The 15632-nt window shown below is 40.8% G+C and overlaps 1 protein-coding gene across 5 annotated transcripts in view; it reads right to left on the minus strand.

Annotated features, from left to right (window-relative positions):
* Positions 1–10707: 10707 nt before the first annotated feature.
* The window catches only part of adcy7 (adenylate cyclase 7), a 166146-nt gene continuing 161221 nt past the window's right edge, over positions 10708–15632 (minus strand). For all 5 annotated transcript variants that reach the window (XM_073070041.1, XM_073070040.1, XM_073070044.1 and 2 more), the window contains one exon: positions 10708–14859. In XM_073070041.1, the coding sequence (XP_072926142.1) occupies positions 14728–14859 (132 nt within the window). In that variant the 3' untranslated portion in view covers positions 10708–14727. The remainder of the gene's footprint in view (positions 14860–15632) is intronic.

Genomic DNA, 15632 nt, shown 5'->3' on the forward strand with positions numbered 1-15632 from the left:
ATTTGAAGCCCACATCCACGATTATGTCACATCGACTGCCTTAATGTTCTTCTGACGCCTGACTCTGAGCTGGGTGCCATGGTTTTAGGTGCTCCCACTGTTACTGTGCAGTTAAATATAGTATGTATTTTGTCAAACCTGATTACTTGTATTCATGAGTAAAAGATAGGATTTACCACTAAAGCTGCTTCCTACTGAGAGCAATGATGCCTGCCAGAAAATGCGCATATCCAAGAGGTACGGAGATAAACGAGCAGGCGTTCTGGTACGCTGCAGTCGTAGAGGCTTCCTTACTGCTCTCCTGAAAATCTGCCTTTCAAATGTCCGCTCTCTTGCAAATAAGACGGACGAGTTAGTGCTACTCATCAGGACTAACAAGGATTATGCCATTATTTGTGCCTTTTTTTGAAACGGCTTAACTCGGACATAGCAGACAACTTTGTTCAAATACCAAAATACCAGCTGTCAGAAAGGGGTCTTGCAGCATGGTGTGCTAGTAACAGCTTGGAACTAGTGCTATCAAGACAATGGAAATGGGGATTGATTTTGCCTACAATGCTCTACTTGCCCACCCCCACCAATAGGAAATCCCAGCAGTGATTGTTCTTTCTACGCCAGCTTGAGAAACAACTATCTCACGACGTATCCTGATGAGTTTTTACTAAGCCATCATTGACAGTGTTTTGACAACCTCTGTCACCATTTGGTTTCCTGCCGTCGCCTCCCTCTCCAAGTCCAAGCTGCAGTGAGTGGTCTCTCTACTCAGTGGAGATTATCGGCTGTCAGCTACCAACATTAAAAGACCTGCTCATTGCCAAAGTGAAGAAAACAGCTGAAAAAATTACTGCTGACTCCACCCACCCTAGCAGTCACCGATTCACCAAATTGCCATCAGGGAGACGCTGCAAGTCCATCAACACCAGGACTACACGTCATCTCTGAAGCTTTCCTGTAGCTATCCAGTTTCTCAACAAAACTCACTAACTATCCTGCACATAATCTGTTCAGTAGTCTTTCCTGCTCTCATGTTATATTAGTCTGTTCATATGTTCACACTTGTTTAATTGTTGATATACGAGTATGTGACTTGTGCTAAATGTTGATTACTCATGGCTGTTTGCACTATTGTCTAGTAAATTGTTGATTGCTATTGTGTTTTTTGCTTGGCACTGAACTACATTCAATTCTGGTATGTTTCATATACTGGCAATAAAGTGATTCTGATCCTGACTACCTTTCAGGCTCTAAGAACTCTGCTACCTATGTCCTACTCCCTCCTCAACTTTCCCCATTGATACTTGTGGACCTCTACTGTCCCTAGTCTTGAAACAGCACACTTTTACTTTGTCTCATTCCAAGCCCCTTTGTGGACTTGCATCTCACTCTCTTCCTCTCCCCAATGATCTATAACCTTACAACCCTTTGACCATAAGATATAGGAGCAGAATTAGCCCATTTGGTCCATCGAGTCTGCTCCGCCATTTCATCATGGCTGATCTAATTTTCCTCTCAGCCCCAGTCTTCTGTCTTCTCCCCATATCCCTTCATACCCTGACCAATCAAGAATCTATCAACTTCATTTGAATCTATCAAGGAACACTTAGAAAACCTTTGGATTCTAAGTGCTACTTCAATTCAAGCCTGTAACACATACCCAAAATTCGCTGCCCCACTATTGAAAGATATATTTTAGCTACTGAATCTGAAACTGTTTTTCCTCCCTTCCTTTACAGAGCTTTTTTTAAAAACTGTACGCACCTATTTATATTTGGATTTTAATCTTTCACTTCTCCATATCTATATGTGTGCTTACTTACAGTATTGTTTCCCAGGGTGTAAGCAGGCTTTTTCCACTGAGGCTAGGACATGGGTTAGGGTGAAGGGGGAACAGTTTAAAGGGAACATTGGGGGGGGGGGGGTGCTTCTTCACACAGAGAGTGATGGAAGTGTGGAATGAGCTGCCAGATGAAGTGGTAAATGTGGGCTCCCTTTTAACATTTAAAAAAAACTTGGACAGGTACATGGATGAGAGGTGTATGGAGGGATATGGTCCAGGTGCAGGTCAGTGGGACTAGGCAGAAAAATGGTTTGGCACAGCCAAGAAGGGCCAAAAGGCCTGTTTCTGTGCTGTAATGTTCTATGGTTCTATGGAGAAAGCCAGCACCAGGAGAACTGACAATGTAATCATCTTAGTGACACTAGCAGTCTGGCCTAAGTCAGGAATAAACAAGCTGGCTACAACTGACTTGTTATCTTGCAGTTACTTAACACAATATACATTTCATATAATATAAACACAATATACATTTCATATAAACAAGCTGGCTACAACTGACTTGTTATCTTGCAGTTACTTAACACAATATACATACAATATAATTTCATGTTCTCTGCTACATTAATTCTCTCTTTTAGGTTCAGGATTCCCAACTTTTGTTATGCCATGGACCAATACCATTAAGCAAGGGGTCTGTGGACCCCAGAGTGGGAACCCCTGATCTGGATCCTTCTCAGCAGCAAATTTTGAAAGGAACTATGGAGTCCAATGTTTCACATGGCCTCAGATTTCTACCTAGTTCAGAAGTGTGACTACCCCTAGATTAGTCTTAGCTGGGCCTTTGCAATGGGAGTCACTGTTACTCTCTGGGTTTTAAAAGCAGCTCAACCTGTTGCCTTTGAGACATGGTGTGTCCATCCAGAAGAGATTGATGGAGCCTTGCAAGGACGCACGTGTTCAGTCTGCTGAGCTACAGCCCGCCTCTGAGCCATGTGGGAGCTGCAAAAGCACAATGCGATTATTTTATTTTGCCTTCTCTCAGGATGTTCAAATATTTGCACCACCTTCTCCCTCCTCAGCAAAAAAAAATCATCAATATAATCATTAGGTCAGTCTATAGCTAGTTTCAAAGAAGAAGTGTGTAAAAGTGAACAATTAAAGCATCTCTAGAGTCAGCTTAAACAAATCTGCTATTAACTTTTCTAAAACTACAGGATAGCAATTCAGAGGACTTGATTAAGAAAGCAGTTAAACTTACCATTTTTCATCCTCTACAAAGGGAAGCCAAAACTGCCCAGCACATCACCAGCATCAGCCTACTGGCCATCAAGAACATTTATACAGAAATGTGCCTGAAAAGGGTTATGAAGGATCCCACCAACCCTGCTCTTGGACTGTTTGTCTCACTCCCATTTTTATATATAAGACATAGGAGCAGAATTAGTCCATCTGGCCCATTGAGTCTGCTCTGCCATTCAATCATGGCTGATCCTTTTTTTTATATCTCCTCCTCAACCCCCAGTTCCCGGCCTTCTCCCCATAACCTTTGATGCCCTGACCAATCAAGAATCTGTCAATCTCTGCCTTAAATACATTCAACGACCTGGCCTCCACAGCTGCACGTGGCAACAAGTTCCACAAGTGCACCATTCTGGCTAAAGAAATTTCTCCGCATCTCTGTTTTGAAAGGGTGCCCCTCCATCCTGAGGCTGTGCCCTCTTGTCCTAGACTCCCCCACCATGGGAAACATCCTTTCTACATCATCTCTGTTTAGACCTTTCAACATTCAAAAGGTTTCAATGAGATTTCACCCCACCCCCCATCCTTCTGAATTCCAGTGAGTACAGACACAGAGCCATCAAATGGTCATATGAGAACAATTTCATTCCTGGAATCAACCCTGTGAACCTCCTCTGGACCCTCTCCAATGCCAGTACATCTTCCCTAAGATGAGGAACCCAAAACTGTTCACAATACTCAAGGTGAGGCCTCACCAGTGTCTTTTAAAGCCTCAGTATCACATCCCTGCTCTCATATTCTAGACCTCTTGAAATGAACGTTAACATGGGATTTGCCTTCCTTACCACTGACTCAATCTGCAAGTTAACCTTCAGGGGTGTTCTGCACAAGGACTCCCAAGTCCCTCTGATCTTAGATTCCTGTATTTTCTACCCATTTATAAAATAGTCCACACATTTATTTCTACTCCCAAAGTGCATGACCATGCATTTTCCAACATTGTATTTCATTTGCCACTTTTTTGCCCATTCTCCTCATCTGTCTAAGTCCTTCTGTAGCCTACCTGTTTCCTCAACACTACCCGCCCCTCCACCAATCTTCGTATCATCTGCAAACTTGGCAAAAAAGCCATCTATTCCATCATCTAAATCATTGATACAGAGCATAACAAGAAGCAGTCCCAACACTGATCCCTGCAAAACACCACTAGTCACTGGCAACCAACCAGAAAATGATTCTTTTGTTCCCACTCACTGTCACCTACCAATCAGCCATTGCTCTAACCATGTTAGTAACTGTCCTGTAATACCATGACTCTTAAATTGGTAAACAGCCTCATGTGTGGCACCTTGTCAAAGGCCTTCTGAAAATCCAAATATACAACATCCACTGCATCCCCTTTCTCTATCCTATTTGCATTCTCCTCAAAGAATTCCAACAGGTTTGTCAGGCAGGATTTTCCCTGAAGGAAACCATGCTGACTTTGTACTATCTTGTCCTGTGTCACCAAGTACTCCATCACCTCATCCTTAACAATTGACTCTAACATCTTCCCAACCACTGAGGTCAGGTTAACTGCTCTATAATTTCCTTTCTGCTGCCTTCCTCCTTTCTTAAAGAGTGGAGTGACATTTGCAATTTTCCAGTCCTCTGGCACTATGCCAGAGACCAATGATTTCTGAAAGATCATTTCTAATGCCAGCACAATCTCCAACACAACCTCTTTCAGAGCCCTAGGATGCAGTTCATCTGGTCTGGGTGACTTGTGTACCTTTAGGTCTTTCAGCTTTTTGAGCATCTTCTCTCTTGTATTAGTAACTGCACCAACTTCTCATCCTTTGCACATTACAAATCAGGCGTACTGCTAGTATCCGCCACAGTGAAGACCAATGCAAAATACTCATTTAGTTCATCAACGATCTTCTTGTCCCCCATTATTATTCTCCTGCCTCATTTTCTCACAGTCCTATATTTACTCTCATTTCTCTTTTATTTTTAACATACTTGAAAAAACTTTTGCTATCCACTTTGATTTTATTTGCTAGCTTGCTTTCATATTTCATCTCTTCCCTTCTAATGATACTTTTAGTTGCTCTCTGTAGGTTTTTAAAAATTTCCCCATCCTCTATCTTCCCACTAATTTTTGTTTTGTTGTATGCCCTTTCTTTTGTTTTTACAATGGCTTTCACTTCCCTTGTCAGCCATGGTTGTACTATTTTACTACTAGAGTATTTCTTCATTTTTGGAAATACACATGTCCTGCACCTTCCTCATTTTTCCCCAGAAACGCACGCCATTGCTAATTTAAAAAGTGACTTGGCCTCCACAGCCATCTCTGGCAATGAATTCCAGTCTCACCACTCTCTGGCTAAAGAAATTTCTCCTTATCTGTTCTAAATGGACATCCTTCTATTTTGAGGCTATTTCCTCTGATCCTAGACTTAACCCACCAAAGGAAACATCCTTTTCACATCCACTCTATCTAGACCCTTCAATTTTCAATTGGTTTCAACGAGATCCTCCTTCATTCTTCTAAATTTCAGCGAGTACAGTCCGAGCCTTCAATTGCTGCTCATATGATGACCCTTTCATTCCTGGAATCATTCTCATGAACCTCATCTGAACACGCTCCGATATCTGCACATCTTTCCTTAAATAAGAGGCTCAAAGCTGCTCACACTACTCCCAAGTGAGGCCTCACCAGTGCTTTATAAAGGTTCAACATTACAACCTTGCTTTTCTATTCTAGTCCTCACTACTGATTCAACCTGCAGAGTAACCTTTAGAGAATCCTGCATGAGGACTACCACACCAAGTTATAACAACCTTAAGGCAAGAAACAGAAAGATTATAAAGATTAATACGTGGCTGAGAGGATGGTGCAGGAGGGAGGGCTTCAGGTTTGTAGATAATTGGGCTTTGTTCCAGGGAAGGTGGGATCTGTTCCGAAGGGACGGTTTACACCTGAACTGGAGCGGTACTAACATTCTTGCAGGGAAGTTTGCTAGTGCTTCTTGGGGGGGTTTAAACTAAATTTGCAGGGGGCAGGGATCCAGAATGTGAGAGAGGATAGTGAGAGGAAGAATAAAGGACAGGTGGGGACTACACGGTTCCGGAATATTAAGTGTGTAGTAGAGAAAGGTGAGGCGGAACAAGTGATAAGGAGAACACATGTACAGAGGGATGGTCTGTCGGAACATGAAGTTAAATGTGCAGAAAGAATAAGTAAATTTAGGAAGGACAACAAAATTCTAGGGGCGTATAGCCCGATGAGAGTTCGGGGAGCTGGGTTAAGCACAATAGGCAGTGATTCAAACAGAGAGAGGAGAAATGGGCTAAAAATTCTATATCTGAATGCACGAAGTGTCAGAAATAAGGCGGATGAGCTTGAAGCTCAGGTGCAAATGGGTAACTATGATGTTGTTGGGATAACGGAGACATGGCTGCAGGGAGATCAGACCTGGGAAATGAATGTACAAGGGTATACGTGCTATCGTAGGGACAGAAATGTGGGCAGAGGGGGTGGGGTGGCCCTGTTGGTGAGGAATGAGATTCAGTCCTTTGCAAGGGGGGACATAGGGTCAGGAGAAGTAGAGTCTGTGTGGATAGAACTGAGGAACAGTAAGGGCAAAAGGACCCAAATGGGTGTTGTCTACAGGCCACCAAACAGTAGCATGGATATTGGGTGCAAGTTGAATAGGGAGTTAACATTGGCATGTGGCAAAGGTAATGTTGCAGTAGTTATGGGGGATTTCAACATGCAGGTGAACTGGGAGAATCAGGTTGGTGCTGGACCCCAGGATAGGGAGTTTGTAGAGTGCCTACAGGATGCATTCTTGGAACAGCTTGTACGAGAGCCGACCAGGGACAAGACTATTCTGGATTTAGTGTTATGTAATGAACAGGATTTGATAAGTGATCTTGCAGTAAAGGAGCCATTAGGAGGTAGTGATCATAATATGATAAGTTTTTATCTGCAATTTGAGAAGGATAAGGGCAGCTCGGAGGTGTCAGTGTTGCAGTTGAACAGGGGAAACTATGGAGCCATGAGGGAGGAGCTGGCCAAAGTTGACTGGATGGATAGCCTAGCAAAAAAGACAGTGGAACAGCAATGGCAGGTATTCTTGGGAATAATGCACAAGGTGCAAAATCAGTTCATCCCCCAGAGAAGGAAGGATTCAAAGGGGGGAAAGGGGCCACAGTGGTTGACAAAGGAAGTCAGAGATTGCATAGCATTAAAAAAAAGGAAGTATGACAGAGCTAAGGTGATGGGAGGACAGATGATTGGGAAGTTTTTAAGGAACAACAGAACTTAACTAAAAAGGCAATATGGGGAGAAAAAATGAGGTACGAACGCAAGCTAGCCAGGAATATAAAGGAAGATAGCAAAAGGTTTTTTAGGTATGTGAAGAGAAAGAAGATAGTTAAGAACAATGTTGGGCCCTTGAAGAATGAATTGGGTGAAATTGTTATGGGAAACAGAGAAATGGCAGAAGAATTTAATGAGTACTTTAGATCTGTTTTCACTAAGGAAGACACAAGCAATCTCCCAGATGTATGGATGGGCCAAGGACATAGGGTAACAGAGGAAATGAAACAGATTGACATTAGGAAGGAAACGGTGATGAGTAGACTGATGGGACTGAAGGCTGACAAATCCCCAGGTCCAGATGGTCTGCATCCTAGGGTACTAAAGGAGGTGGCCCTGGAAATTGCGGATGCATTGGTAATCATTTTCCAATGTTCCTTAGATTCAGGATCAGTTCCTGAGGATTGGAGAATGGCTAATGTTATCCCACTTTTTAAGAAAGGAAGGAGGGAGAAAACAGAGAACTATCGACCTGTCAGCCTGACATCGGTGGTGGGGAAGATGCTAGAGTCCATTATTAAGGATGAAATAGTGGCATATCTAGATAGCAGTGATAGGATTGGGCCGAGCCAGCATGGATTTACCAAGGGTAATTCATGCTTGACTAATCTGTTGGAGTTTTTCGAGGATGTAACCAGGAAGTTAGATGGGGGAGATCCAGTGGATGTAGTGTACCTCGATTTTCAGAAGGCATTTGATAAGGTCCCACATAGGAGATTGGTGGGTAAAATCAAAGCTCAGGGCATCAGGGGGAAGACATTGACATGGATAGAAAACTGGTTTGCAGATAGAAAGCAAAGGGTAGCGGTGAATGGGTGTTTCTCGGAATGGCAGGTGGTGACTAGTGGGGTGCCACAGGGCTCGGTATTGGAACCACAGCTGTTTACCATTTACGTCAACGATGTAGATGAAGACATTGAGAATAACATCAGCAAACTTGCTGATGATACTAAGCTGGGTGGCAGTGTGACATGTGATGAGGATGTTAGGAGAATTCAGGGTGACTTGGATAGGCTGGGTGAGTGGGCAGATACTTGGCAGATGGCATTTAATGTGAATAAGTGTGAGGTTATCCACTTTGGGAGTAAGAACAGGAAGGCAGATTATTATCTGAACGGTGTAGAGTTAGGTAAGGGAGAAATACAAAGAGATCTAGGAGTCCTTGTTCATCAGTCACTGAAGGTGAATGAGCAAGTGCAGCAGGCAGTGAAGAAGGCTAATGGAATGTTGGCCTTTATTACAAAGGGAATTGAGTATAAGAGAAAGGAAATCCTCTTGCATTTGTACAGAGCCCTGGTGAGATCACACCTGGAGTATTGTGTACAGTTTTGGTCTCCAGGGTTAAGGAAGGACATCCTGGCTGTAGAGGAAGTGCAGCGTAGATTCACGAGGTTAATTCCTGGGATGTCTGGACTGTCTTACGCAGAGAGGTTAGAGAGAATGGGCTTGTACACGCTGGAATTAAGGAGATTGAGAGGGGATCTGATTGAAACATATAAGATTATTAAGGGATTGGACAAGATAGAGGCAGGAAATATGTTCCAGATGCTGGGAGAGTCCAGTACCAGAGGGCATGGTTTGAGAATAAGGGGTAGGTCATTTAGGACAGAGTTACGGAAAAACTTCCTCTCCCAGAGAGTTGTGGGGGTCTGGCATGCACTGCCTCGGAAGGTAGTGGAGGCCAATTCTCTGGATGCTTTCAAGAAGGAGCTAGATAGGTATCTTATGGATAGGGGAATCAAGGGATATGGGGACAAGGCAGGAACCGGGTATTGATAGCAGATGATCAGCCATGATCTCAAAATGGCGGTGCAGGCTCAAAGGGCCGAATGGTCTACTTCTGCACCTATTGTCTATTGTCTATTAAGGAACCATTAAATTTTTTATATGTATACACACAGACACACATACACACACATACACACACACAAAACATTAAACAATCTTGAATCTTGATCTGTGTGGTTTTAACACAGCTTTCAGATGTGCACTGTTTGCGAGTAAGTAACAAAGAGGTCTGTTAAATAGTTTCAATATCCTACAACATCGGACTAAGGGAGTGATTAAGGATAATGTGAATTAATATCTGGAGAATATGCAGAGAAATTTTTACTCACTGTATTTACATTTCTTGCAGCAATGTGCAAAAGCACTTTGTTCTACTGCTCCCTAGTGGAGATGGTGCAGTATGTATTGTGCAGCAATTCTTCAACATGCATCCCCCCCCTCCCTCCCCCCCCCCCCCCCCAACTCTGAAGAGTCAAAATTGCCCTTACTGTCTCATCCTCACAGGGCAAAATAGTGCAGATGGTTTTCAATATAGGGAAACATCCTGCAAAGACAATAGAAATTATTGCAATAGGACGACATTTTCCAATGTGCCCGTTAGGTCAATCAACTTTGGTATGGCAATGGAATTCTCAACTTCACCTTTAAAGGACTGTTTGAATTTAAACTATCTCACACTCATTGACCACAAGATATAGGAGCAAAATTAGACTATTTGACCCATTGAGGATGCTCTGCCATTTCATCGTAGCTTAACCATTTCCCTCTCTGCCCCAATCTCCTGCCTTCTCCCCATATCCCTTCAGGCCCTGACTAATCCAAATCTGTCAACTTCTCCCTTAAATATCTGTAAAGTCTTGGGCTCCACAGCTGCCTGTGGCAACAAATTCCAGAGATTCACCACTCTCTGACTAAAGAAATTCCTCTTCTTTTCTAAAAGGATGTCCCTCGATTTTGAGAGTTGTGTTCTCTGGTCTTAGATTCCCATACCTTATGAAACATCCTCACTACTGAGGCATTTCAAGATTCAATAGGTTTCAATGAGATTCCCTCATTTTTCTGAATTCCAATAAGTACTTGCCAAGAACCGTCACTCATCATGTGATAAGCCTTTCAATCCCTCGACATTACAACCCTTTTATATTTCAGCCATTGTTTACAATGGCCTCCAGCAAAACATTGCCTCAGTTTAACAATACTCATCCTAACTTTCAAATCCCTTGATCTCTCTTCTTATATAAATCACCACTACCAGGCCTACAACTCTCCAAGTTCCTCCAATTCTGGCCTCTTGGATATTTCCAATTTTAATCGATGGCTCTGCGTTCAGTTGCCAAGGCCCTTGGCTGGCTCCCTTGAAAAACTAATTTACATCTACTTCTTAATCTCTTAGACCTTGGCCAAGATTATAATGCACCATCATTATCTCCTTAACACACTGTATAACAGTTTGTTAGTTTTCCTGAGGACTCATTTATGTTAAAGATACTATCTATATGTGTTGTTGCTGTGGAAAATTTAATCTTTAAGCATATTCAAAGTCAATTAATCTTTATTCAAGTTCCCTGAATATCAATGATTTCAACATGTACTGCTGCAGATCTGATTTATTGTTACAGTTCCTCAGAATTATCAGAAAAGTTTGTTTCTTCATTATTCACAAAAACGTACTTCACCCATTTGCAAGCAATGATGCAACACAGAAAATGACAAAAAAGAAAGTTTCTCTTGTACTTTTATGCTAACAGTAGAATTTTAAAATCCATTAAATTTTGTTCTTTTCCTAAAATACAGTGCATACTTTTCTAGAATTTTTTAACTCAATTGTCATCTTATCAACACAGTTGAGATAACAGTCATATCATCAAAGCCAGAATTAATGAGCTGGTATTAAAAATACAAAATAAAACAAATAAGTTGAAAATATTTTCCTCATCTCTATGACAAACAATATTACAGTGCTCAACAATCTAAGGCAGTTCCTCAACAAAATGTTGGAAAAATTCTGTAACAACAATAAAAGACTGTACCATACTTATCAACTATATTTTACTTTTATAAGACTGGTTAATAGTTAAGACAGTGTGTTTAGAATCACACACAATATTCAACTTAAAAGTGAAATTCATGCATTTCATAATCACATATTACACCAAAGATACTTCACCGTGCAGTCAAAAGATCACATATTAAGTAAAACTCTACAACATTGTTTCAGTCATGAAACATTTTTTGAACACTATACTGTTAAAGAAATTACACAGTAATTGGTTAGAGAGCAACATTGCACTAACATCAAGGGTCAATAAAGAGTTGCTTGAGTAGTTTTTAAATGCTGAGACACAACATTTTTGAAAAAATTAAGGCAGCAGCATTATGAAAATGCAACATGTAGTTCACAAGAACACTTAAGGAAATAGGAGTGTAAGCTTCCTGCCCTGCCATTCACTGTATTCATGGCCGATCCATGCTGGCCGCAACTCCTTTTCTGTGCAAATTCCTCATAGCCCTCAATTTGCTGATCTTTTAAAAATATCCTGTCATGTAAAAACATATGTACCTTCGCTTCAGACACTTCTAATGATTTAGCTACAGTAACATGATTTTGTGAAGCAACTTTGGCACTGCAAGGGAGTATTCTGGAGTTATGCAGATATTAATTCGAGGAAGAATCAGTCCTCAGTTCTTATTGTAAATTACAAGCAGTAAATTGAAATTATATGGCCCTCAGACCAAAAGATATGTTTGCAAAATGGTGACCACGAGATACTTGCAGATGCGTTAGACAATGGGGTTGTGTTAATTGCCCTGCAGGAACCTAGTCCACTATGGGTAATTTGTGCCATTGTAAATAAGTTCAGGGAAGCTTGCAATTAGAAAAGGTATTTGAACATTCAGAAGCATCTCCCACTGTAGATAATGCAAATCAAAAGAAGCACTGTCAACTCAAAGTATTAAAATTGTCAACGTCATTGTAACTATTGAAGCTGTATTGAATCATCTACTATTACCATTGATCTTAAGGATATAGAAATGTAAGGTACCTTTGAGTGTGTGAGTCTCCAGAGTGATACCCGCTTGCTGTGACAAATAAAGACGTCTATATCAGCTTCAGTATCTCTCCAGTGACTTCAATCACAGCCACATTTTGCCCAGCCCTGAGTACTCCTCACATATTTACACTCCACATAATCCATGGCAGCCTCATCTGCTCTCTGAATCACTGACATCATAATGCCCGTTACTCTCACCTCCTCTCAGTCACTGCCTCAACTTCCCCCTTAAAGCAGCAACCTCTCTCTTTGTTACTGGCATTCCGCTAGTTACCCATGGACCACCTTGCACTCCTTGGGCCACATTGTCCCACATATTCCTCGGGCACTTCATTCGGGTACATGCACCGTATATCTGTGGGATGGATCTGGTGAATTTCAGTCATTTCTTCAAGCTTGTGACACAATTCTGAATTCCCACAAAGGATTTTAAGTGAGGGCAGCTTGGACAAAATGCTCTGGTTTTCCCTGGGGGTGAAGGGCTTGTGAATGATAGTAATCAGGGTCAAGGGCTGGCTCGGATCATCAGGATTCCCGATCTGTCATTGCCTGACCTCAGTATGGGCCATCCCAACAGATATGCGTGGGTATAACTTCTCCCTCAAATATTTCCACACTAATTACCATATTAAGCAAAATATAAGGGATGGGTAAAATTAAACAGTACATATTTAAAAACCAGAGTATGTACTCAGCAATATTCCACTTCTGTGCCACTGAACTCATTGATGCCTGTTGTATTTCCTTTCATACAAAAGTCTGTTACTCTAAAATTTAAAAAAACTTATTCTTAAAATACATATACACACTCGCAAACAATTATGCAGACTCCCGAAGTATACATGCACTCCTCTGATGTCCCAAATAGTCAGTAACCACTTTCACAACAGGTGGCTCTGTCTCATCAAGCCACCCAAAAATGTCTAGTACCTTATACACACACACACACACACACACACACACACACACACACACACACACACACACACACACACACACACACACACACACACACACACACACACACACACACACACACACACACACACACTTACACTTTTATACCTCCCAGTTCAGCTCTCTGCCGTGTTCTTTGATATTTTGTGATCCCATGATCATTGACCTGAAGAGATCTAAGTTGGGTACTACCGCTTTAGTCACCGGCCACGCAATGAGTCATGAACGTATCCCGGACAAGCCCCCAAATGTGGTGACTGTGAACGAAGTCACTGGAGAGATAATGAAGCTGGTGATACAGAAGTCTTTATTCTCCACAACATACAGGCATCATTCTGGAGACAATCTCAGTGGAGACTCACAAACCCTCAAGTACATCACATTTTTATACTGTACACTTAAGATCTATGATTAGGTGATTTAATATGGTTTCAATAGTTACAATTACATCAATACCCTTAATACTTTGGGTTGACAACACTTCCTTCGAGTTGCATATCTACAGTGGGAGACAACTTTGAATGTTCAAATATTTTTCCTTGTTGAAAACTCCCTTGAACTTATTTAAAATTATGCAAATTATTTCAGCCCATAGTTGCCTGGATTGCTGCAGGGCAATTAACACAACCGCTTTATTCAACTCACATGTAAACATCTCATGGTCACCGTTTTGCAAACCATATTTGTTAGTCTGCGGACCAGATTAACTTCAATTTACTGCTAGCAATTTACAATTATGAACAGAAGACCGGTTCTTCCTCGAATGAATATCTGCTATATTTACATACTTACATAACTTCAGAATAATCCCTAACAAGCACTATGTCTGAAGTGATTTTTGTTAGCAAACGATAATGGAGAAATGAATATAAATAAAGACAGACTTGAACTTCGTAATAGCTGATAATAAGCACTACATTATTGACTTATTGTGGCAGTACAGTTTACAGCTCTCAAAACTATTTTAAAAAAGTGAACACAGATAAGAGCACGTTTATGTAATGTAACAACTCTGCTGATTAGACAAGAACAATCCTGTTGACAATGCATTTGTTCAGTTTCAAAGTCCAAAAAAAATTATATAAACATCTCCATGGTATCACATGCATTTACAATTTTGCAATCCATTTGTATCATATTTATATGTACGTTATAATTCAGACCTAAAACACAGCAAAAGACTTACTGCCACAATTTAAACAAAATTGGACTGAATGCATTTTCCAAGTATAGCTTCTGTATTATCATCCATATTACAATAGGCAGTGGAATTTAATGTGTTTTAAGAGATCATGAACCAACCACACAGTTATTTAAAAAGTTTCTTGTATCTCAAATTTTAAATAAAAATCTCAGTATTAATCTTGTGTTTTTCATATTTGAAAATAACACTTATTGCTGACATTTTTCTTAAAAATACATATAAATGCCTACAGTGCAACTGGCAATCTTTTGGTGAATGGAAATATCACTTTCTGCTACTAGAACTCAGTAGTCCATTTTGCATTCAGTGTGAGTGACTTGGTATGTGGTCAGTCTAGGATTCAGTGTGACTTGTTCATGTCAGTGCACAGAAAATAAGTCTGTAGATCCCCTTTCCCTTTCACGCTGATTAGTCCTCGAGATTCACAAGAATATCCTAGTTTTCGCAAAACATTGCAAGTTTCTTCTGTCACCTAAAATTAGAAAATAGTGATATCAGGGCACGTCTACTAGCAACTTTCTGATCTCCCCTCTTGTACTCTCTAAGCTTGTCCAGAAACCCACTATAGTTCCCCTGACCTTACTCCCACCAAAACAGTCAAACACACCCGCCCTACCTTCCTGAGCCCCTTGATAGTTGACAATAATGTCCTTCATCTGAGGTCCTAGTTGAAATCTACCTTCATCACGTCTATATCTTTTCCAATAAGATCACACCTCTTATTCTTCTTTTCTTGCAAACTAAATGTAATCTTGTAAGTTATTCTAGTTATTGAATAAAACTATGTTGGAACTATCTTATTCCTATAACGAAAGTTATACTACAGGTTGAGTAACCTTATCCAAAATGGTTGGGGCCAGATGTGTTACAGATTTTGGATTTTTTTCGTATTTTGGAATATATAATGAGATAGATTAGGTTCACCATCATTTCCGACACTGAATTTATCTACTACTGGTAAGCTGCCTTTGTCTTACACTAGTTCATCACACATGTGTACTTAACAGTAAAATTATTACATACCATTAATATACTGAAAATATAATATGTGCAGAGTAACAAAAGTAGCACAGCAACATCGGGAGAATATCCGAATCAGCTGTTGAACAACAACAAACAATGACAGGCTTTCAGACTCCGTCTACGATGCTGTGTTTTGATTACACTGTCTTTATATTGTACTTTTTGGGGGGGGGAATTATGTAAGGTATTAAAACAATCAGCATCATAGACTTCAAAAGTTCA

The sequence above is a fragment of the Hemitrygon akajei genome, chromosome 17 (genome assembly GCF_048418815.1).
Source record: "Hemitrygon akajei chromosome 17, sHemAka1.3, whole genome shotgun sequence".
NCBI lineage: Eukaryota > Metazoa > Chordata > Chondrichthyes > Myliobatiformes > Dasyatidae > Hemitrygon > Hemitrygon akajei.